The sequence below is a fragment of the Zosterops lateralis genome (assembly GCF_965231275.1).
Source record: "Zosterops lateralis genome assembly, chromosome: Z".
Taxonomy (NCBI): domain Eukaryota; kingdom Metazoa; phylum Chordata; class Aves; order Passeriformes; family Zosteropidae; genus Zosterops; species Zosterops lateralis.
Window position 1 is genome coordinate 1,110,916 of NC_139800.1, and position 22,769 is coordinate 1,133,684.

The 22,769-nt window shown below is 44.9% G+C and overlaps 1 protein-coding gene across 2 annotated transcripts in view; it reads left to right on the plus strand.

Annotated features, from left to right (window-relative positions):
• MYO5B (myosin VB) overlaps window positions 1-22,769 on the plus strand; it is a 153,250-nt gene that overhangs the window by 85,515 nt on the left and 44,966 nt on the right. For both annotated transcript variants that reach the window (XM_083882829.1, XM_083882830.1), the window contains exons 16-20: window positions 420-517; window positions 6,057-6,143; window positions 16,593-16,704; window positions 18,186-18,397; window positions 20,636-20,792. In XM_083882829.1, the coding sequence (XP_083738955.1) occupies window positions 420-517; window positions 6,057-6,143; window positions 16,593-16,704; window positions 18,186-18,397; window positions 20,636-20,792 (666 nt within the window). The remainder of the gene's footprint in view (window positions 1-419; window positions 518-6,056; window positions 6,144-16,592; window positions 16,705-18,185; window positions 18,398-20,635; window positions 20,793-22,769) is intronic.

Below are 22,769 nucleotides of genomic sequence, written 5' to 3' on the forward strand. Positions count from 1 at the left end.
TCTTGGCTGAAGGCAGCTGAGACATGGTCTAGGGAGGGAGGAGGCCACTGGGATTCACTGGACGGTGTCCCAATATACTATCGGGCCCATAAATTAAAACAACTTCAGAAAAGGAGCATTTTCCCCCCTTTGGGCAGTCAAAAAGTTCAACAGGGGCACAGAGGTCATGCTGTCTCCATCCTTGCAGACGTTTCAAAGACCCAACTGGGCAGAGCCATGAGCTTTGTTACTCATGAACCTCTTTTAGCCGGAAGCCCTCAACCCCACAGTGCCTTTCTTGAATTCCCCTTGCCTTTTCCATGTCCATGGGGAGGTTCACGCTGTGTCACACCCACGGGTGGCTTGTGGCACCTGCTGGCTGGGGCTGCAGGGGTACAGCTCTTTAATCCCTCCTCCAGATAAGTGGTTTTGTCTTCCAGTTCCGCAACTCCCTGCAGCTGCTGATGGAGACCCTGAATGCCACCACCCCACACTACGTGCGCTGCATCAAGCCCAATGATGAGAAACTCCCCTTCAAGTAAGTGCCCCTGCAGAGCAGCAAATGTGCTCAGCTTTACAGCAGCAGGCTGGGGAGCAGGTCTGCCTGGGCTAAATCCACCCAGACGTGAAGTAAAAATGTAGGTTTAGTTTTAACTAAGTAGAGGATTTTTTTTAAGTAGTTTTAATAAATGAGAGACTGAATTATTTAGTAAGAAAAAGATTTAAAATCTAGTTTAAGGTTCGGTAGCATTGGGTTTTGCAATGATAGTCAAGTTGTGGACATAATGAAAACAATGTTACCTTGCTAGACATTCGTAGGTGGAACAGATAGAATTATTTACATAGAATTTATGTGAGACTTGCATTTGCCTTTGCACATTGGTCTTAGCTTAGGATAGGTCTAGCAAGGATGTAGAAAACACTTTAGAAAATGTTTTAACATTTTTATAGAATTTTCTACATTTTCTACAGAATTTTCTTTAGAAAATGTTTTAACCTAATTGGCCAAAAATAGAATAAAATACACTACTTTGAGAATACTAGTAGGCTCATGAAAAATATTGATCGAATGGCACGGTTGTTTCTATTGCTACGACTACTACTGATAAGAAGTTGCTGCTTCTGCTCAGAACTTAAGGACTCTTAGAAGGCTCTCTACATTCTGGCTCAGACTGTAACAACTCTGCTTTTATGAAGCTGATTTAACAATGCAATAAAGGACTTTGTTTTTGCAAATACCCATCTTCTGTAGTCTTCAATGAAGACATCCAAATCTTTTGGCATCAGCAGCAGAGTGTGCTTTGGGCTCTTCCTCCTGCTTGAAGAGCTTGCCCCCTCCTTTTAATATTCCTGTAACTGGAAGCTCTCTGTGGGTTGCTGGAGTCACCTTTTTGGGTTTCAGCATCTGGGGTTTGTGCCTTTGAAATGAAGACTAGTTCAGGTTCTGATAATTCATAGATATGCTCTGCTAATGCTGAGCATCCTTGCTTTGCAGTAATAGGGTCTTTGTGCAGTTTTCCTCTTAGAATTGCTTTGATTTAAATAATTATAGTTCCAAACAGTGAAAAGAGAATGAAATGAAGAAGCAGAGATAAGTAGTGGGGTTGAAAAATGAACAAAAATGTTAGTGCTTTCAAAATAAATGCAGAAAAAAGTGAAGATGTGGTTTGTATCAACTTCAGGCAGGTGAGTGAGCAGCTGAAGCCAAAGGGCAGTCCTGATCATCCTCTGTATTCAGAGATGTATCACAGGCAGCAAACACTGTGAGCAGGTATCTGTTAGCCCTGTTTGACCTCTTGGTCATGGATTTGTGCCCAGTTTTCTTCCCTGTAACTCCAGGAAAGCTTGGCCATTAGTATGCAGGGACCTTACAGATGTGATGTCCTCGAAAGGCACAAAATGCAGGTGGTGAAGTTTAGGAAGAAGGTTGTAAATGTAATCCAGCAGCAGGGACACATTTCCCTCCAGCTGATCCAATGCAGGCTGAGTGCTCCCAGTGAGCAGAGTGCCATTTTGGGGTGCAGAGACAGCTCCAACAGTGTCCTGAAAGGAGGGAAAAACTCCTCTAAACAGGCTCACCCCTGATCATGATGTGCTGGGGAAGCTGCCTGGCTTGACTCTCCTCTCCCTGCAAACAGCAAAGTGAGGGGTATTAATCAATACAAGGCCTTCAGAAACTGGTTTATATTTACCTGATGCCTTAGATGAGGTAGGTGACAGCTCTGGAGAAGTCTGTCTGGGCTGGGATGGCAGTTCCTGTGCTCTGCTGATCGGTCTCACACACCATCCTGTAGGTACTGGTCATGCTTGGGATCTTGGTCTCCTGTTGCCCTTTGCAGGGGGTGCTCATTTAAATGAAATTCAGGATTACACTGTGTGATTGACTGTTTTCTTTAGATGAAGCACAAAGTTATTCTCTGACTTGCTGTAGTGATAGTGTGGAAGATGCTCTGGGTGGTGAAGTGGCTTCATCTTTCCAAGGAGTGTTTCCAAGACTCCATGTCCCTGCTTGGCTCTCCTTTCAGCTCGTGCCTCTTCACTTCTCTGCCTTTGAACTTTCAAGTTCAGTTTTTCATGTGATGCTCAGGATACAGTTAATAAAATTCCATGAATGTGCAAACTCCTGGTTTTCAGGGGGCAGTAACTGACTGAACTCATTTGCATCCCTAAGATCTTATGGGTAGCAAGCACCAGGAGGATAATTTTGCCAGTGCCTGCTCCTAGTCCAAGTGATAGCTCTGTCCAGTGTGGTGCTAGTAGTGGTGAATGTCCAAGCTTGGGATTTTGGGAACAAATGGCAGACCAAAATAGGCACAAGGATGGTTCTGGAGGAGGTTTCTTTATGTTGTGGTGGTGGGGTTGCATCCTCATCCTCATCCACAGGGGGTTCAGGTGTCTCCTGTGGGTGGTTTTGCAAGAGACTCTCCCCCCTCATGGATTTCTTAATTGGGATTGTGGCCTGTGGATCGTGGTCAAGGTTGGTCTTGCTGCCACCAGCTTGAGGAATTTGTATCCTTAGCCTGGCTCAAATAAAGTCACAGAATCCCAGGAGCACTGAGGGTGGAAAAGAGCTCCAGGATCATGGAGTCCAACCTGTGCCTGATCTCACTGTGACCCCAGCCCAGAGCACTCAGTGCCACATCCAGGCATTCCTTGGACACCTACAGGGATGGGCACTCCAAACCTCCCTGGGCAGCCTCTGCCAATTTCTGACCAGTCTTTCCATGTGGAAATTCCTCCTGATATCAAATCTAAGCCTCCCCTGTCACAGCCTGAGGTTGTTCCCTCTCCTCCTGTCCCTGTTCCCTGGGAGCACAGCCCGACCCCCCCGGCTGTCTCCTCCTGTCAGGGACTTGTGCAGAGCCACAAGGTCCCCCCTGAGCCTCCTTTTCTCCAGGCTCAGCCCCTTCCCAGCTCCCTCAGCCCCTCCTGGGGCTCCAGACCCTTCCCCAGCTCCCTCAGCCTCTCCTGGGGCTCCAGACCCTTCTCCAGCTCCCTCAGCCTCTCCTGGGGCTCCAGACCCTTCCCAGCTCCCTCAGCCTCTCCTGGGGCTCCAGACCCTTCTCCAGCTCCCTCAGCCTCTCCTGGGGCTCCAGACCCTTCCCAGCTCCCTCAGCCCCTCCTGGGGCTCCAGACCCTTCCCCAGCTCCCTCAGCCTCTCCTGGGGCTCCAGACCCTTCCCCAGCTCCCTCAGCCCCTCCTGGGGCTCCAGACCCTTCCCCATCTCCTCCTGGGGGTCCAGACACTTTCCCAGCTCCCTCAGCACCTCCTGGGGCTCCAGACCCTTCCCCAGCTCCCTCAGCACCTCCTGGGGCTCCAGACCCTTCCCCAGCTCCCTCTGCTCCTCCTTGCAGGACTTGCTCTCTAAAATCTATTTGCTTATGTGTAAAAGTGGGATCCAGAGACACATGCTGGAAAGTGCACAGTGCTGGGAAGCATTTGTGAAGGGAAACGTCATCAGTATTGCCCCAGGTTAGCACTGAAGTGGTGTCTGTAGCATGCAGAACATTTGGTGTTATGTTTGTTTTTCAGTGAGATAACAAGTTTTCTCTTTCTAAAACGTAACGTTTTTCAGCTCACAGGAGCATTACATTTTTACTAAAATGAGATGCTTACCCTGGAGAGCAGAAAGGATGTAATGGCAGCCCTTCAGTACTTAAAGGGGCTTCAAAGAGAAAAAAACCCTGCTCTCAGCAGTGGTGTGTGGTGGGAGGACAGGAACCATTGGCCCCAAATTGACATGGGAGGTTCAGACTGGGGATAACTGAACATGTCTTTTTCTCTCTGAGGACAGTCTGTCAATGGAGCATCTGCCCAGAGAGGTTGTTCAGCCTCCATCTGTGGAGGTTTCTGTCAGTTTTGACTGGATAAACACCTGAGCTATGGGTCTGTCCTGTAGCTGTCCCAGCTTTTGAACACAGAGGGTTAGGCTGGAGACTGCCTCAGGTTTCTTGCGCCCTTGCATTCTTACTTCACAACTTGCTGAAAAGATAAGATCTGTAATGGGGCTGAGGGGTGTCAGGCTCCCATCCTGGAGGATACTTTTGCACCAAGCAGGGATGTTTGCTGCATCTGGCTGCAGGCTGGGTCTGAGGTTAATTCCTGGTGGAGAAGGCTTCCAAAGAGAGACGTGCAAGAGTGAACATGACTTCAGGTTGTTGTTCCTCTGTCAGTTTTCCTTTTAGAGTCTGTTTCAGGCAGGGTTTGGGATCTTTATCTTGGGTTTCCAGGCCAAAAGCAACCTGCCAGGTGCTTCTACATGCCATGGCAAGGAAAAGGAGTTTGTAATAAGGTGTATTGTCCCGCTTTTGAGGTCTTAATTTCAGCATTAGCCCATAGCTGGAGCAGTTGCTGATAGATGACTGCAGCCTCTCTGGTGACTGCATCTCACCCCCACTGAGCAGGGCTTTGCTGCTTTGCAGAGTTTCCCTTGGATACGACAGAGATTGCCCTGGGATCTTCCAGGGCTGACGCTTACCTGTCGATCTGCCAGTCCTGTTTATTATTTATTGTTATGGAAATTGCACCCTTGTGGGTTATTCCTTGAAGTGAGTGACAGCCCAGACTGATTTTTCACCCTGCACAGTGTTTGTGGTGTTGCAGTGAATAACTTGCTTGTAGACTTGACAGGTCCAGGGAATTAAAAAAAAGCAGAGAGAGAGAGGAAGGGGACTATTTTTCATGCTGCTTTTGTAGAGCAGAGAGCAGACAGAATTATTCATGCAACCTTGACTTGCAGGTGGAAATATTTTGGGCTTTCAGAAAGGGAAAAGCTGGAGAGCAGGAGCATCCTTGTGCATTCACAGTCAGGGTGGAATGAGGGAGCAGCCATGGGATATGCTGGTAGCTGGACTCACTCTGTGCAAGGATAGTGTGATCTGGAAGTAAGTTTTTGCCAGGAACCAGAGGAAACACTGCCCAAGTATTCAGCTGGAAGTCATGAGTGTTTTTGGCACAAATTGCTGATGGAAATGAGATGCCAGTGGTAAAGGGTAATGCAAGCTTTAAAAAAGAGGGGAGAAATACCTTGAATTTCTATGTGGTGCCTACCAAAGTCATTGGCCTGGAACACGAGCACCACTCTTCTTGAAAAACTTAGTCTAGAAACTTGTGGCACCTGTTAATTACCTGGTTTTGGTATGGAATTGAATATATCAGATTTACTTTGCTGTTGAATTTGATTTCTGTAAATACATTGTTGCCCTGATAGCTGCAGGATTAATACTGCCTGGTTCTTCTGGCAACTTGTGGTGGGGTAGCCTGTTCCCTTCTTTATTGTGATTGTATTGCTGTACAAAGCCAGGTATATTCTGGGTGTAGGCACTTATTAATTGCAGCAGCTGGTCATCCTGTCCCAATAATACACCTGGCATTGATTGAGAGTAGTAGCAAGGTTTCAAGCGACTTGAAAATCACAACACCTTTGTGAAACGCAGAGAAAACAAACGTGTGACATCTGTGCATGAGGAGTAATGAGGAGAGGTAATTCCTGTCTCTGGAAGAGTCACTATCAGGTGGGGTGCTGAGGTGGGTCCCCTTTCAGTGTGTGTTAATGTCTGTCCTAAATGTAATTGCAGGTTTGATCCGAAGAGAGCAGTGCAGCAGCTGAGAGCCTGTGGAGTGCTGGAGACCATCCGAATCAGTGCAGCTGGCTTCCCGTCCAGGTACTGGGCTGGGAATTCCCTGGGCTGTGCTGCTCCTGTCATTTACTCAGCAAGTTCACTGTACCCAAGGCCAGGCTGGACGGAGCTTGGAGCAGCCTGGGACAGTGGAAGGTCTCCCTGCCCATGGCAGGGGTGGAACTGGATGAGCTTTAAAGACCCTTCCAGACCAAACCATTCTGTGATTATCTGAGGTAAAGGAAGGGAGAAGAAAACACTTGTGTTCTGAGTGTTTATTTAGGTTAGTTTATATCCAGGATAGAATTTTCTACTTTTATATTTTTTTTTTCCATTTTGCAAAACTCCCATTATGGGCTGGGTTCCTCAAGTCTAAGAGATTCACTGTCAAGGGAAGAGCTGCAAAGTGGGGCGTGAGAGAGGGTGTGTTGTGCTGTGTCCAGTGTTCCAGCTGGTGCTTTCAGTTTGGTCCTGAGAGATAATTTGCTCTCATGAAACCTCTGAAAAAGCTGAAAATGCCTGCAGACAAGGGAATCCAGCTTTGATCCCATACTTAGGTGGACATCAAGTTGCTCTGGAAGCAAGCATTGCCCTAAAGAACTCCTGCCCTATTTGCCTGAAGCCCCTTCTACTATTCTATTTGCTTTCCTTTGTGGTTTCTTTTTTTCCTAGCTTCAGACATCTGCTGCAATCTTCATTTCAGCCAAAAAAAATTTTTCATTCTACTTGCAGAGAAAGAAAATAAGGGTTGTAAATTATTATTGTGGACTTTCACACCGCACATCCAGAGCATCCTAGGCTTCAAACCCTTGCATCATAAAAAGGAGGATTACGGGTGGTGTGGCTCCTGCTGATTGAGATATAAAATTCAAAAGAGGTTTTTAAGGCCTAATAAATCAGAAAACATAGACTATACATAAGTCCTGAAGATGACAAGGGCAAATAATTCTAAAAATGCATCAATTGCGTTTTAGTGCCAAGAAGCTTTGTGTTAATGTCAGCAAAGCCATCAGCCTTTTTATATGGAACAAAGAGGTTATAAATATGCTCAGTGAAGAGTTGGCTGAGCGTGATGTGGAACACCATGAGAAACTCCCTGTCCCGGATTTTGGGGAGGAGTGTTCTCCTCTCATCTCCTGAAAAGCTGCAGAGAGTTTCTGGCAGCCGAGGGCAGCAGCTGCACCTTGAGGTGGCTCTGCTGCCCTTCACCTCCCTTGGCCAGGGACCTCCAAGGGCAGCCCACAGCTGGTGGTGGGCTTCCCCCTGGCCAGCTGAATCAGGAGGAAGAAGGGAAAACAGAGGAATGAGAAGAAAAGTCTCATGGAAACCAATTTCTCTCTGTCCTCTGCCGGTGTGGGAGGGTGGAGATCTGGGTCCTTGATAAAATCTTACACGTGGCCAGAATGGAATAAGTTATGTGAAGATTTATCAACCCTCTGAGGGTGTCTTGAACTTCTCAGAATGGCTTAAAATAATTTAGTGAGATGGCTCTTCAGGTGTGTTTTGTAAAGTAAAAAGGTTTAATAAAGACAAAACAACAAACAATACAGAAACAAAAGAAAAGCCAATACAAAACAAAACAAAAAAAAACCAAAACAAGCACAGATGTCAGAGAAGCCCAACACCTTGCTAAATGTGCACCCCTATAAATACTAAACAATTTAGGGGACATAACTTGGCTTGTTGCCAATAGAAGCCATAGATGTTGAGAGACATTTCTAAAGCCCAGCCAGTGCCTCTGTGCTGGGACTGGACCAACCACAGTGAGAATATCACTGGAGATTCTGGTCCATTTTCCTTTTAAGTTCAGAGATAAACTGAAACTCTTTTCTTTATATAGAAACACGTGCTTGGGTGTGGAAATGCATTACTACAGGTCCTCATGTTGGGATTCTGACCCTGTTAGAAGACCCTGCATCACCTTTGGCTCACATCTCTGAAGTCTTGAGGGCTTCTGTGGAAGTAGCCAGTAAAAAGCTGCTTCTGCATTACATGATCACTAAGCCATGGTGTGGAATCAAAAATTCCAGCCCATGGGTTGTCTTTTATTACCATCTTTGTTGCCAGACAAAATTTGACAGTCCTCTTGTAGTAAAAGCCCCAAAACAATGAAAAATACTTTTTTTACATGTGGAAGAAGCCAGGGAAATGCTGTTTTTTTGCTCTCCAAGCCAGCAGTCACACTGCCCAGTGCAGTCTGGGCCCTGGCTCTGCTGTGATAAGTCCTGGGAGAGTTTGGGGAGCTCTGCCTTGAGCATTGTGTGTTTTGTGAGGTTTGTTTCTGGTATTACCATGGCTGCACAGATACCCTGTTCCTCTCCATTCATAATTATCCTGCAGATTTGTAGCGTTTTTCTATTTCTGCTCGTTTAACTGCAGTTTAGACCCTACAGCAGTAAAATCAATGTCAAATGAGTAACTGGGGAGGGGGAGCAGAGGGGAGAAACCACTGCAGCACCTGGAGACCAGCCAGGATCTATTGACAGCAAAGAATTGACCAGTGCAAGGACCTCTCTGCCCTGACAAAATAAAAAGTGATGCTCTCAGCTCTGCTTGCATGCTTTTGGTTATGAGATCTTTTCCCAGGACACGAAGAATTCAGAACTCTTCCATCACTGCAACTTGTCAGCTCTTCTTCTTCCTCCGGGGACATTAAAAAAAAGGGTGCAAAAAGCTATTTCAGCCTTTCAGAATGACCTTCTCCAAAGTTTGTGACGCTTCAAGGACAGATTTTTGTGTGTTTCAATATTTCTGGGATATAATTGTGTATAGGAACAGCTCTCCACCAAATATAATGCTCAGTTTGGGCTCTGGTAGCTCTTCACCTTCCTTACTCACAAAATTCCAGTCTTGAAAATCCAGACCCAGGAGCTGGATGATGTCATTGAAAGCTTGTGAATAATCTGTGTATTTAAATTTACTTCATAGACCACCTTGGGAAAAGATGCTTCCATGGGATCTTGTTTTGTAGGAAAAGTACTGGACTTTTTAGTTCTTTCTGCAGTTTTATATGGGATCTCTCTCTCTCTCTCTGTTTTCATCACAGTGAGCATTGATTATTCCTCTGTTTCCTTATATTTTGAGATTAGTTGAGTTTATGTTGCTTGATTAAGGATAAACCCAAAAAGGATAGTCATTGCTTTAAGTTTGAACCCCATGTGAAGGCTCTAAATATGGAATACTTTAAAATAATAACAGAAAACTTGACCTTTGTGACTTTTGCTTTACATGGGTGTAAGCAATTTACCCATAAAGCAACAGGGAATTCCCAAATTTGTTTATATCAATGCTATCTCAAAGTTTTATGCAGAAACAGTAGAAAACCACCTATTTTTGTCCTGTAACGTTTACCTCTGAATATATTCCAGCATACTGTCACAAGAGTTAACTTTTGAGGATAATGTGTCTTTGAGTCAGAGTTCTCTGGATGAAACCACCTGCTGCTGAGGAGTTCAATGTTTTGAGTCTTTAATTTTATTTTTTTTTAACCTCTAAGAAAATAAATAATTTTTGATTCAAGTCATGGTTGTCCAAGCCATGTAAGTCACAGAAATCTGAAGCCTTGGGCTCCCCACTTAGGGTGTGCCTGGGTTTATTTTACCATTTCCATGGTAGGCTGCACTCTGGCCGTGTCTGAAATAAATTGAAAATGTACCATTTGCTTTTGAAATGTTACTCAGCAGTTAAGAAATGTGTATCTGTTAGCATGTACATAAACGACTGTGATGAATGGACTGTCTGAGGTGTGTAGGTAGTAAATCTATCATCAGCTTCCCTGGGCAAAGCGTGGAAGATGTCTCTGTGCTGTAAAACCATTCATCTTCTTTACAGAAGCCGGCTGCATAGAGATGAGTCTGTAGAGGACTAATTGGTGCAGACCTTTGTGAATAGCAAAATATTCTTTAAAACAAGTTTTTAAATTGGTTCTATCAAAACTGTACTGTCGGGAAAGACGGGACAGGAAGGACTTATGGATATGACTGCATGGCAAGAAATACTGTAGATGTAAAACCTGAGTGAAATAGGAATGAAAGCCAGTTTGGAGATGTGAGCATGGCAGGCAGGAAGACGGGGATGAGCTGACAAAAAGACAAGAATGTTGCCTTTCCACCTTGGCAAAGACATCTGGGAACAAGGGCATAAGAAAGAAGTCTATAGAGCTTAGAAAGTAAAATGACATGGTAATGCAGTCGTTCTCATAGGCTGCATGCAAAGTTTGTAGGTTTTGTATCTCACGCTGGTTGGTCAATGTGAATTAGAATATTCAACAGAAAAAAAGATGTAATGTATTGTAACAAGAGAATTGCTCTCTTCTCCTCTCTTCTCCTCTCTTCTCCCCTCTTCTCCTCTCTTCTCCTCTCTTCTCCTCTCTTCTCCTCTCTTCTCTCTTCTCCCCTCTTGTCCTGGCTCTCCTCCCTTTTGCCCTCACCTCTCTCCTCTGGCCCTCTCACCCTCTTCCCTCACCTCTCTTGGCCCATCTCCTCTCCTCTCTCTCACCTCACTTGCTCCTGTTTTCTCCCCACGTTTTTCCCCTGCTCCTGTCCCGTTTTTCCCCCTGAGCTCTCTTCTCTCTCTCTCTCCCCATTCTCTCTTTGGGGCTTTGCTCCAGCCCAGGCTGGTGGCTGAAGGCAAAGCCCTCTTTACCCACCACCCTTGGAATAATAAACCCACGTGTTTCTAGAACATCTCAGCTCTGCAGAGTTCCTTGTCCCTGCCATCCACGGAAAAAATTGCAACACTGTACAATTTTTTTTCCATTTTTTTAATGGTGGTTTCCAGTTCATGGTCCAGCAGCAGTGGTCTCGCACCGTGCCATCACTCTGAATAACCTCATCACTGCAGTTCTCTCTGAAATACCCTCTTTCTAGTTATGTATTTATAGTTTTAAGTATCCTTGGCATTTGGCTGCTTCCTCTGGTTGCTGGAGCTCACTGTCAGATGCAACATTTTTGTATCAATTCAGTGTGAAATCCCAGCTGCTAAACTCTATAAACATTAAACACTTATAATTGAAAACTATCATGGGCATCCTTGGATATATAATTTTTTTTTAATAGAATATGCCTTTAGCTGTCTGGCTGTTATTTCAGGATAACAAGACCTATAAATTGCTTTGCTCTGTTTGCCCACTCCTAACAAAGGTGTAATATGTAAATGGAGGGGTTTCCCCCCCTCATTTTTCCCTTTGAATATATTCCAGCTAATTTCAAGCCAGGCCAGCCTGCATGTTTTGGAGATAATTGAAAGGCATATCTGTTCTGCTGCAGTAAACAAGGCAAGAGAATTTTTTTTCCCTGAACTGCAGTTTTTAAAATAATTTCATGTCAAATCTTGGCTCTGAGATTGAACCTGCACCCCTCCAGACATGTTTTGACTCCTCTGGAAAGATCAATATCGTCCAACTCCTTCCTGCTTAAAATACTGACCCCTTCAGGGGAAGGTGCCACGTGGTGCTGCCAGGATTTCTTACACAAAACTGAGTTTGTTCAGCACCTGGGATGATCTTGGGTGATGGAGACAGTGAATTTGTTTACAGTGAGTGGGAACATTTCACATTCAGTTATTTTAGGGTACAAGAGAAACCATATTTTGATTTGAAGCTTTCTTGACCTCTTACACTCCTTTCAGCTGCTCACTCAGTGCAGCTGCTGTGACATTGCTGTAATAACCCTGAAACAATGGGTTGTGGATATTTTGGGCAGTTGCTGACTGCCTGGAAAGATGTTTTTCGGAGGCTTCCTTAGAATGTCACCCCCAGTTTCCTACCCATGCTCTCTCGTTACTTTGAGGATGTAATAAACCCAGCTGGCTCTGCTCAGGCTCATAACCCCTCAGTTTTGGGCAGGAGCAACCCCTTTGCTTGTACCTGGCTGCATTTTTTTGTGTAAAACATCTAAATCTGGTTGTTTAAACTACAGAAAAAACTTAATCTGTGATGTGTGCTACGGTTTATTCCCTCTGTTTCCTGTAGATGACAAAGACTTTTCTGGGGCGATCAAGTCTCCCAGCCAACCATCCTCCTTGCTGCTTGAGCCCAAGGAGGGTTTTTTTCCACAGGCATAAGTTATTTTCCTGCATCCTTCCCTTCCTTTTATTGCCTTTTCCCCTTAGTGACCTGTGCTGACATTAAAGCAAAATTCAGCTGTTTGAGGTTGGCTTGATCTCAGTTTGAGCAGCATCTGCCCAGTCCTTTGTGCCTCCTTCATTCTGTTTCTCAGTTGTGCAGGTATAAAAATCCCCCTGGTTCCATCTCTTTTCTCTGCATCACTTATCTGGATCTTAAAACTTGATAATAATGTGGATTTCTATTTATTTAGTGTCTCTTGGTGGTTTCCAGCCCAGATTGCCCATGCTGTGTGTTGTGTGGCAGCAAACCAAGCACCTGAAATCTGTTTTTTATTTGATACCTGTCCACAAGTTGAACGGAGGTGTACCCTTCCCCATGTCTATCCTGACCTGCTAAGCTGTGGGGTAACATGGCACATCCTTTATCTCCTCCTGGGAGTCAGTGTGTGGTTTGGCAAATATGAATTCAGGGTGGTGGTTTTTTTTTTTTTTTTTTTTTTTTTTTTTTTTTTTTTTTGTTTGTTTGTTTGTTTGTTTGTTTTGTTTGTTTGTTTTGGTTTTGTTTGTTTTTTTAAAATTTTTTTATTTATTTTGTGTTTTTTTTTCCTTTTCCCCGCTGAAAATGAAAACATTGTACCTAAAAAAAAAAAAAAAAGTATGTACAGAAAAATAATTTAAAAATGTGTGTACAGCAAAGCACTGAGCTTCAGTATTTCTGCACTGGAGAAATCTCTGTTGCAGGGCTGGGGGATCATGTTTGTTTCTCTCCGAGCACACAGTTGTAAGGAAATTCTATACAGCTTTGAGCCTCGAGTGGTTCAATGAGGCATGTTACATTAAACCTGAGTGCTTTAATTGTTCCTTTCTCCGGGGAGGATTCTGTAGCAGCACCTATGAACCCCTGCAGCTTTCTTTTGCTGGTGAGCTGGGATGGCAAATATCCCAGTGAAACTCCTGAGGGGCTGGCTGAGCCCTGGCGTGGCACAGATTTTGTGTTGGTGCTCTGTGGGCAGTAATGCAGGAGCAGTGTGGTGTCAGGGCTGTCATCCCCACTAAATCAGAGAGTGGTGAGAGCACGAGTGAGGCAGTCCTGTGCCCTGGGGGTGCAGTGTGGGGCTGTGAACCTCTGGGAGATGTGGATACAGAGCTGTGGATGCCACCAACCCTGATAAACACCTTGGCAGAAACCAGGGAATGTATTCCCCGACTCTTCCAATGTCTCATCTGCGACTTACTCCTGAAAAGTGAGTCATTTTTATTAAGGATGGATGTGGAAAATCAATTTTTGCCACCTTGGGAAATGAGAATGACAGGCTCTGGAGGAAGACCCACTGCGTAGTGACTTATGATCTATTATTAAGGAATTCCTGCAGGTCTGACTCTTGTTTGTGAGCAGCTGTGGGATCTCTGCCTTGGTGCTGGAAGATGATGGATTGTGCTTTCTGCCCAGCTTGGACCTGTGCCCTGAGTTTCATATTCTGCCTCTTCACCATCTGCTCTTTGCTGGAAGAGCCTGGGTGGCACCTGCAGGGGGATATTTTTTTTTTCTCCAGATATCAGCAGTTAATAATGTCAGTGCCTGGGCTGACTCTGGCAGGTTGATGGGAATACTCCTCCTTCTCTCTTCCCTCCCTCCCAAGCTTTTCTTGGCTCAAGCACTACCAGAGCCAGCCTCGTGTGCCTGGCTGGGTGCCTCGGGCACTGCATGCTCTGCTTCTCCTCTCAGGTTTGATTTGGAGCTGTGTAAACCCCGGGCGTGCTTAAAATGAAAACTGGTTTTATTTGCACAGCGCAAAATGGGAAATGTAATTATAAAACGGAGGCACTGGGGAAGCAAAGAGAAGGCAAGTTTAAGTTAAACCTTACAGGACACAAGCTTGTAGTCTTGCATAATCTTTGTGTTCAGTTTTTACCCCCGAGGGAGCTCTCCATAGCTGATATCTTAGTTTTTTTTAGTGGTAATCCAGTAGTTTTGGTTATTTGAGGGTGGGTAGCCTTAGCTGCCTGGCCTCAAGACTAGCCCCTGGAGACAGAGATTAAATCAGCACTAAATCTGGCTGCTCCAGAACCAATCTGGGCATTCTGAGCCTGGGAAATCCTTTCATCACAGTTTCCCTCATGCTTCTGCTTCCAGGAGATTCCCATTTTACCTTGGCTTTAGGTGCAATCCTAAGGGTACTCTGGTTTTTGCCAGTCCTGTCTAATAAATCTAATAATTCTTTACTAGTTGTGTCCTGGGTGCTGTGTGTCCATGCAGGAGTTATTTGTGGCTTCACAGTCCTTACCAGTCCACCTTTTTTTCCCCCATTTTCTCTCTTCATTCCTTTTGCAAACATTTCCTTCTGCTGTTGTCCTTTAATTAGAGCATTGCTTTTAATGAAAAAAAAAAAGTATTGGCTTTCCTCCCCTGTTGCCTTTTCTGAAGGGACACAAAACTCTGCTGGTTGTGTGTTTTGAAATCAGCAATATGTCTATCTTTCCAAATACCAGAGCTTTCTTTCAGCCTTCAAGGTGTTTCATGAGAGATATCAGCAGCTGGAGTAAATGATTGTGCAGGTCCTTTCCAGCTGAACTATTCTGTTTCATGAAGTATTTTGTAGAGCTGGCAGCTGTGACTGCTCAGGTGGTCTCACTCAGCCTCACCACTGCAAACTGGCTGTGACCTGTCACAAGCATTGCTCTGGCCCTTTGCAGTTTATTTTCACTCCCACACTCCTGATCCCTGGAAGTGTAAAAATAGGAAGAATTTGGTGCAGCAATGCAAAAATTAAGGTGTGCACAGGTCTCACTCAGCCTCACCACTGCAAACTGGCCACAGCCTGTCACAAGTATTGCTCTGGCCCTTTGCAGTTTATTTTCACTTCCACACTCCTGATCCCCGGAAGTGTAAAAATAGGAAGAATTTGGTGCAGCAATGCAAAAATTAAGGTGTGCACAGGTCTTGTTCAGCCTCACCACGGCAAACTGGCCACGGCCTGTCACAAGTATTGCTCTGGCCCGTTGCAGTTTATTTTCATTCCCACACTTCTAATCCCTGGAAGTGCAAAAATAGGAAGAATTTGATGCAGTAATGCAAAAATTAAGGTGTGCACAGGTCTCACTCAGCCTCACCACTGCAAACTGGCCACTGTCACAAGGATTGCTCTGGCCCTTTGCAGTTTATTTTCACTCCCACACTCCTAATCCCCAGAAGTGTAAAAATAGGAAGAATTTGATGCAGCAATGCAAAAATTAAGGTGTGCACAGGTCTTGTTCAGCCTCACCACGGCAAACTGGCCACGGCCTGTCACAAGGATTGCTCTGGCCCTTTGCAGTTTATTTTCACTCCCACACTCCTAATCCCTGGAGGTGTAAAAATGGGAAGAATTTGGTGCAGTAATGCAAAAATTAAGATGTGCACAAGGCTTTCTGGTTGAAGAGGATGTTTCTGTATGGCAGCTCTTCACAGTTTATTCTCGTCCTGGTTGCCAGAGCATCCCTGCAGGTAATGGATCAGGCTCACAGGTGGTTTTGTTGAGTGAGGGCAGAAATCAAATTCTCTGTGATTCTCCCCAGTCTCCCTTTGATATTTGTTATGCGTATTTTGTTGAAATATCAATGGTCATTCTTGACATTTCTGGAAAAAGCTAGTGTTAATTAAAACCTTGGGTTTTGAGGGGTTTATAACTCACTCTGTTAATTTAGAGAAGGCTGAAACTTGGCAGATGCTGAAAGCAATTTTAGGATCACAGTCTGCAGACTCCACATCTATCACCAGCAGCAGGAGATGGTATTTTCTAGCAGTAGGATGCAATTCTCTAATTCCTTCAATTATTGCTGCCCGTTAGGAAGCTTTGCTGCTGGAGACAGTGAGGCATCTTCCAAGGGGCTGCTTTGTCTTTCCAGAGCCAAAAGATTTTGAGTTTATTTGAAGGGTGTCAGTCACAGACCTCAAGATGGAGCAATTAGTGAGTCAATTGATTCAAATTATTATTCAGCAGAGTTTGGGAACACGAAAAACAAAGAATATTTATTTGATTAATTCTCTATAACTTTATCAAGATTGCTGTTTAATTTTTATTTTTGGGCAGTCGTGAGATCCGTGATTTCTCCAAAGTTAGGTTCTCCTTTCTGGCAGGGACAGCATTGTTGCATTTGAGTGGTAAAGAGCAGCAGACTGGGAAGCACGTCAGGGGTGAAAACAGGGTGATCTGTGGCCTTTCTGTTCTAGCCTAGAAAGGCCCTGACATGGTCATAGTCATTCAGTGTCTGAGACTGGGGCCAGGCTGGGGGTGAGTAGCTCCTTTTGGGTGGCTTTGGTCCATATTCAGGGTAGTGATGAGAAATCCTTGAAATATTTCACACTTTGACTCATCTACAACTCCTAATTTTATTTTAAAGAAGCAGTGCCTGACATGCAGACTAACCCAGTGTGTGCTTTGCTTTCAGGTGGTCCTACCCTGACTTTTTCAATAGGTACCGTGTGCTGATGAACAAGAGAGACCTCTCTAAGAATGACAAGAAGCAGATCTGCCAGACCCTGCTGAAAGACCTCATTAAGGTGAGCTGGGACCAGATCTTTGTCAGCGATTTTAAAAGCACAGAGCTCATCATGGCTTTGATGTGGTCTGAAATTGCCCCAGCTTCACCTGCTGCTCGTGCAGGTGCTTCTCCACCCCAGGCAGCCTGGGAGTTTTCCCAAAATGAGGGAGTCTTGTGGGGAGGTGGAAGGAGCAAGTGGGACATGGGATTTCGTGGTTGTGGTCAAGAGGAATGAGTCATTTCAACGCTGGTGAAGTTCAGAATTTGCTGTCACTGGCTGGACATGAATGATTGGCCACTTTTAAAAAAATGTGTCACTCCTGGTTTTGTCTAGCCACAACTGGAGCACATTTCAGAGGTCCAGCCTGGGACAACGTCATAAACCTTAGTCAATCATTAAGTGCCTCTTTGCACAAATGAGTAAAGGAAAAGGGCAGTAAATTCCTTATCTTGATGCATGGGAGACTTTCAATAGCCTTGTGTGGAAGAGGCATCCCACAGATTGGGACTTTTTTACCATAAACTAATTAGAAGGTTTTGCCACCTCTCCTTAGCAAAATTTTACTGCTTGCCTATATGCATTATTTTTAATTTACAAATGTGCATGCAAAGGTTTGTTGCTATTGAGTGGCTCAGAATGTGCATGGCACCTTAGACAGGTTTTAAGGTTCGATCTCTTGTTTTCCTGTGAGATTTTAAGAAATTTACCCAATTGGGTTCCTCCTTTTGGTTTTTGCACCCAGTGTTACCCTTGGCTGCAGAGCCTTTTGCAGCACATGTATGACTTGGCAGATCTAAACATGAGTCTTCTTGAGAAATAAATATTTTTCATTAAGTGCTCTGGTGTTGCATTTCTAGTCTGGTCTAGTGGAGGGCATCCCTCTGCCCATGGCAGAGAGGTTGGATATATGTGAGCTTTAAGGTCCCTTCCAACCTAAACAATTTTGTGATTCTGTGATTTCTTTATTTACGTAAAAACCAACAAATAACAAAAACACAAAACCAAACAAAAAACCCCAAACCCTCAAAACAAACAAACAAAAAACCAGACAAAAAGCCCTCAAACAAATAAAACCCCAGCACCACAAAAAACCAAAATCTAACAACAAAAAAACCCCAAACCCAAACCAACCAAGCAAAAAAACCCCACAAAACACAAAAAATGCAACCCAAAACCCCTTCAAAATTTGTGTAAATATATGGAGTTTTAAGACTGAGTCCTAGTGCTCCATTCCTTAATGGGTGTATAGATGCTCAAGTGTAGTAAGTCTAGTAAGTCTAATGATATCTAATAATGTCTAATAAGTCTAATAATATAATACATCTAATAAAACCTTCATTACCCAATTAAGAACAGATGTGATTTGATAAATTTGATTCAAAGCGATTTCTTTACTATGTCTCTACTGATCAACTTAGAGTGAAAACAAAAAATGAGAAAAAAAATAAAAAGTAATGTTTGCCTCAATTAAATGTAGTTTCCTTTATGCTTTTGAAAAGGATCCAGACAAGTTCCAGTTTGGCCGTACCAAGATCTTTTTCCGTGCAGGCCAGGTGGCATATCTGGAGAAGCTGAGGGCAGACAAGTTCCGAGCTGCCACCATCATGATCCAGAAGACGGTGCGGGGCTGGCTGCAGAGGGCCAGGTACCGGCAGCTGAGGCAGGCCACCCTCACCCTGCAGCGCCACGTCCGCGGGCACCTGGCACGCAGGTGAGTCCTGGGGAGCCTCACAGGGTCCTGGGGAACCTCTGGCCACCTGTGTTTTCACTCTGTTGCATCTTTTAAGAACTTAAATTTGAGGGTTTTGTATAAGGAGCTTTGAAGATGCTCTGCTTGCTTGAAAGCAAGATGCATAATGTGCGTGTGGGTAACACTATGGTGAGAGTTTCTGGGCTAAATTCAGGACTTATTTGTGGCCCCTCTCTCCAGTTTTATTTAGGGCCAAGAGATCAAAATTCTTTGCCTCAAACTGGTTTCATATTTATATTAGTTGAATTTCTAGTTCAAATGCAGTGCTGGGCCAAGGTCATAACACAGACAATCTGGTTATAATGAGATGACTGTAGTACTCTGAAAGATTTAGGTGAAAGTGTTTCACAGAACTAATATTTTCCTGGTTCAAGCCACCCTCACCCTGCAGTGCCACGTCATGGGCACCTGGCATGCAGGTGGGTCCTGGGGAGCCTCAGAGGGACCAGGTGATGTGAAAACACCTCTGGCCACCTGTGTTTTCACTCTGTTGCATCTTTTAAGAACTTCAATTTGAAGGTTTCATATGAGGAGCTTTGAAGATGCTCTGCTTGCTTGAAAGCAAGATGTGTAATGTGTGTGTGGAGTGAGAGTTTCTAGGCTAAATTCAGGACTTCTTTCTGGCCTCTCTCTCCAGTTTTATTTAGGGCCAAGAGATCAAAATTCTTTGCCTCAAACTGTCGAACTGTTTTCATATTTACATTGATTTAATTTCTATGTGCTGGGCCAAGGTCGTAACACAGACAATCTGGTTATAATGAGATGACTGTAGTACTGTGAAAGATTTAGGTGAAAGTGTTTCACAGAACTAATATTTTCCTGGGACTGTCTTTGGTAAAGGGCATTTAGATCAGCCAGGGAAGAGCTGCCTAGTTGGTATGCACTCCTCCCCTGCAGGGACCAGGTTTGTGTCTCTGTGATGTCCGGGGGGAGTTCTCAGGACTGATTGGCTGTATCCTTTATAATGAGGAAAATCACTCCTAATCACTGGCAGGGGGGTTGTGTACAGTAGAGAATAACAGAGCCCAGTGTTAACTCTTTCTGTGCAGGAACCTCAAGCTCCCTCATGTCAGTGTCTTGCTGGGGTTTCTGTAGGTAACACTGCTGGAGAGTGGGCTGCTTGTGGCAGGTGTGGGGTGGGTGTGAGGGAGCAGAGAGGCAGTGGAACAGCACCCTAAAACACACTGGCCAGCTCCCTTCTTGTGGCCCTTCTTCAATTGAGACAATCAGCAGAAGAACATCAGAGACACCAGCTGAATTTGTGGTGTTACTTGTGGTTGTGAAAGGGGTTGGTGACAGGGAGAACCAGCTGCTGCAGAGTTTCTTCTACATAATTTTTCAGTTTTCCTCTTTGTGCAGGGTTTGTAGGGTTAGATGGCATCTGAGTAACTACTGTCTGTTTTTGGAGACAGCCCATCCCTTATCCTCTTCAGGAAGCCGTGGCACTGTGGGTCCTAATAAGAAGCCATTTGCCTCCATCAAAGGAATATATAAACTAATCCAATGTGGCTCTTAGTGTTGATATGCTTTTCACAAAATAAAAGAAGTGGATCAAATTTCTGTATAATGCTGCACGCTGAGAGCAATAAATGAATCATAAATTCAGCAAAACAAGCTAATTATCAAATTAAATGGAGGGTTTATGGGCATTTATTAACCAGTGTAACAGCAAATTGAACATGAGTTCAGCTGGAGAATGGCAGCAACGTGGTGCAGAGTTGACCACATCCCTCATTATTTACTGTCTGTGAATTGCTCGAGGCTCTGCTCAGGAATGTTGCCAAAGCAGTGCACACCAGTTTAAATGTCAAATCAATTTGCTGCTGTTTTCACTGAGTCAGTAGATAGCCTGTGTGACATGTGCTTTTTATAGTCAGGGAAGTGATGGAGCCAACCTGGGCGCTGATTGGCGCAAGGACGCAAGGCAGAGAGTTCAAACCAAGGAAAAGCTGGGGAATTACTTGGGTTTGGTGCTGTTTGGGAACAATGAGGTGTGTTGATCTGTGGTTCCAGTGCTCCTGGGTTCCATGGCTGCTGTCTGATGGCATGGTGCCTTTCTTAGCCCAGCTGTTGGGGTGGTCTTTCCTGAATACCATCAAACCGCATTGGACAAAAGGTTTTCCTCTCCCCCTGGTTTAAAACTTACTGAAAGAAGTGGAGTTTGTTTTCCCTGCTTACCCTCCCTCCTGTGCATTTCAGGCTTTTTGAGCACCTGAGGAGGACGAGGGCTGCCATCATCCTGCAGAGGCAGTACCGGATGCTGCGGATGCGCCGGGCCTTCCTCAGGGTCCGCAACGCCACCCTCACCATCCAGGCTTTTGCTCGGGGCATGTTTGTCAGGAGGATTTACCACCAGGTACGCCTCCAGGGAGGGCCTTTGCATCAGGAAAGAACCTTTTTGTTTACTTCTGCGATGTGTGCTTGTTGTGGCTGTGTTGATGTTTGTGAAGCTGACAGCCCCCAGTGTTGCTGGAGAACAAACTTTGCTATTTAAAGCTGTGCAAGCAAAAAAACATTTTGGCAGCAGCACCTCAGCAGAGCAGCTGAATGGAGTTAGTCACTGTGGTGCTGGGAGGCCTTGTGGAGATGGGGAGATGTCATTTGATCTAACCTGTGCTCTGCTAAAACCTCTCCATCCCACTGAGTGTGTGTTGGAGCTGCATGCAGGGGCTGTTCCCAGTAGGGTAGGAAGACAAGGAGGGTCTGTCACAGAAGGCAGTAAGTTATTTATTGATAAAAATAGTTTCTTAGATAGGTCTCGCCTTTAGCTTTTCTGTGTTAAACCAGGAGTGGGACACAAAAGATAGAGAGTTTCATGACAGCAGTGACCTGGTGAGAAATCATTGAATCCTGGGGTGGTTTGGGTGTCAGGGACCTTAAAGATCCCCTCATCCCACCCCAACTTTGTGTCCAGCATCTCCCACCTCCTCCCTCCCTCGTTCCCTGGGCTGGTGGAGATTCTCCCTCTGTGAAATGAGAACTGAGATGCTCCAGGGAAGAAGGCTGAACACTGAAATCGCATAATCATAGAAGAATTTGGGTTGGAAGGGATTTTAATGATGATCCAACTCCATGGGCAGGGACACCTCCCACTGTCCTGGGTTGATCCAAGCCCTGTCCAGCCTGGCCTTGGACACTGCCAGGGATCCAGGGGCAGCCACAGCTGCTCTGGGCACCCTGTGCCAGGGCCTCCCCACCCTCACAGCCACCAATTCCTGCCCCACATCCCATCTGGCCCTGCCCTCTGGCTCTGGGAAGCCATTCCCTGTTTGCTTTCCCTCCAAGCCTTGTCCCCAGCCCCTCTCCAGCTACTCTTTGTCAGGAAACTGAGAACAGCTTTGGAGAATCTTCTGTCCACTCCTCAGACCCACCACTGTGTTGGTAGTTAACCTAAATTGGTGCCCAACTGGCTTGTGAGGCTACTCCAAGAACTGAGAGGCATCATGAAGGATAAGCCTGTTCCTAGAAATAATTGAGGTTACCTGGACACCTGGTGACCTCCCAGAGGGACCAAGGTTGTCCTTTGAGACCCAGCAGCTGGTGATAAGGAATTTTTGCTGCCACTGCTTTTTCAGCATCTATTTTTTAAATTGGAAGCTTCTGCAGGGGGAGGCAGCTGGTCCAGAAGTTAAACTCTCTGAGATTCAAGACCACACAAATCTTAACAAGATGTAGAAGTTGGTTGAAGTTCTGATGTCTCAAATCTAAACATCCTTAATCCCTGGAGCATCTGGGTATAGGTTTTAGATATAGGTGTTGGTTCCAGTGCGTGCTCAGAGACAGATGCAGGGCTGTGGGTGATGATCTGTGGGATGAGGGCATGCCCAGTGCCCACCAAAATTTTGCTGTAAAGCTGAAATAAAAGACAGTGTCGTGGGGTTTCTTCTACCTCTTTGGGCATTCCTGGCTGTCCCCATTTATGAATGCCGAGGCTGGAGACATACAAAGCTCATTTCACAGTCATTCCTGCTGCATCCTAAATTCATATAATCCCTTTATTGTGAATTAAAACTTGCAGCTGCAAAGAATGAAACAAAATATTTGTAAGAGAAGCTGATAGGATAACCTTTTCTGAAACAATTTAACCCAAACTAATAACAATAAAATGTCTTGTGATCTTCAAATTCTCCTATTTATTTCCTTAGCAGACTGAAGCATAAGGAAGCTATTAACAACATGCTGTTTGTATCTCTAAAATGTCAGCCTTCAGTTTTTGAGGACAAAATTGAACTGTCACTGACTGGCAAGATAGCTGTAAATTTTGGGGAAGAAATACAGTGTAAACATGCCAGAAACTTCATGAAAACAGATAAAAATTACTAGGAGTTGAATT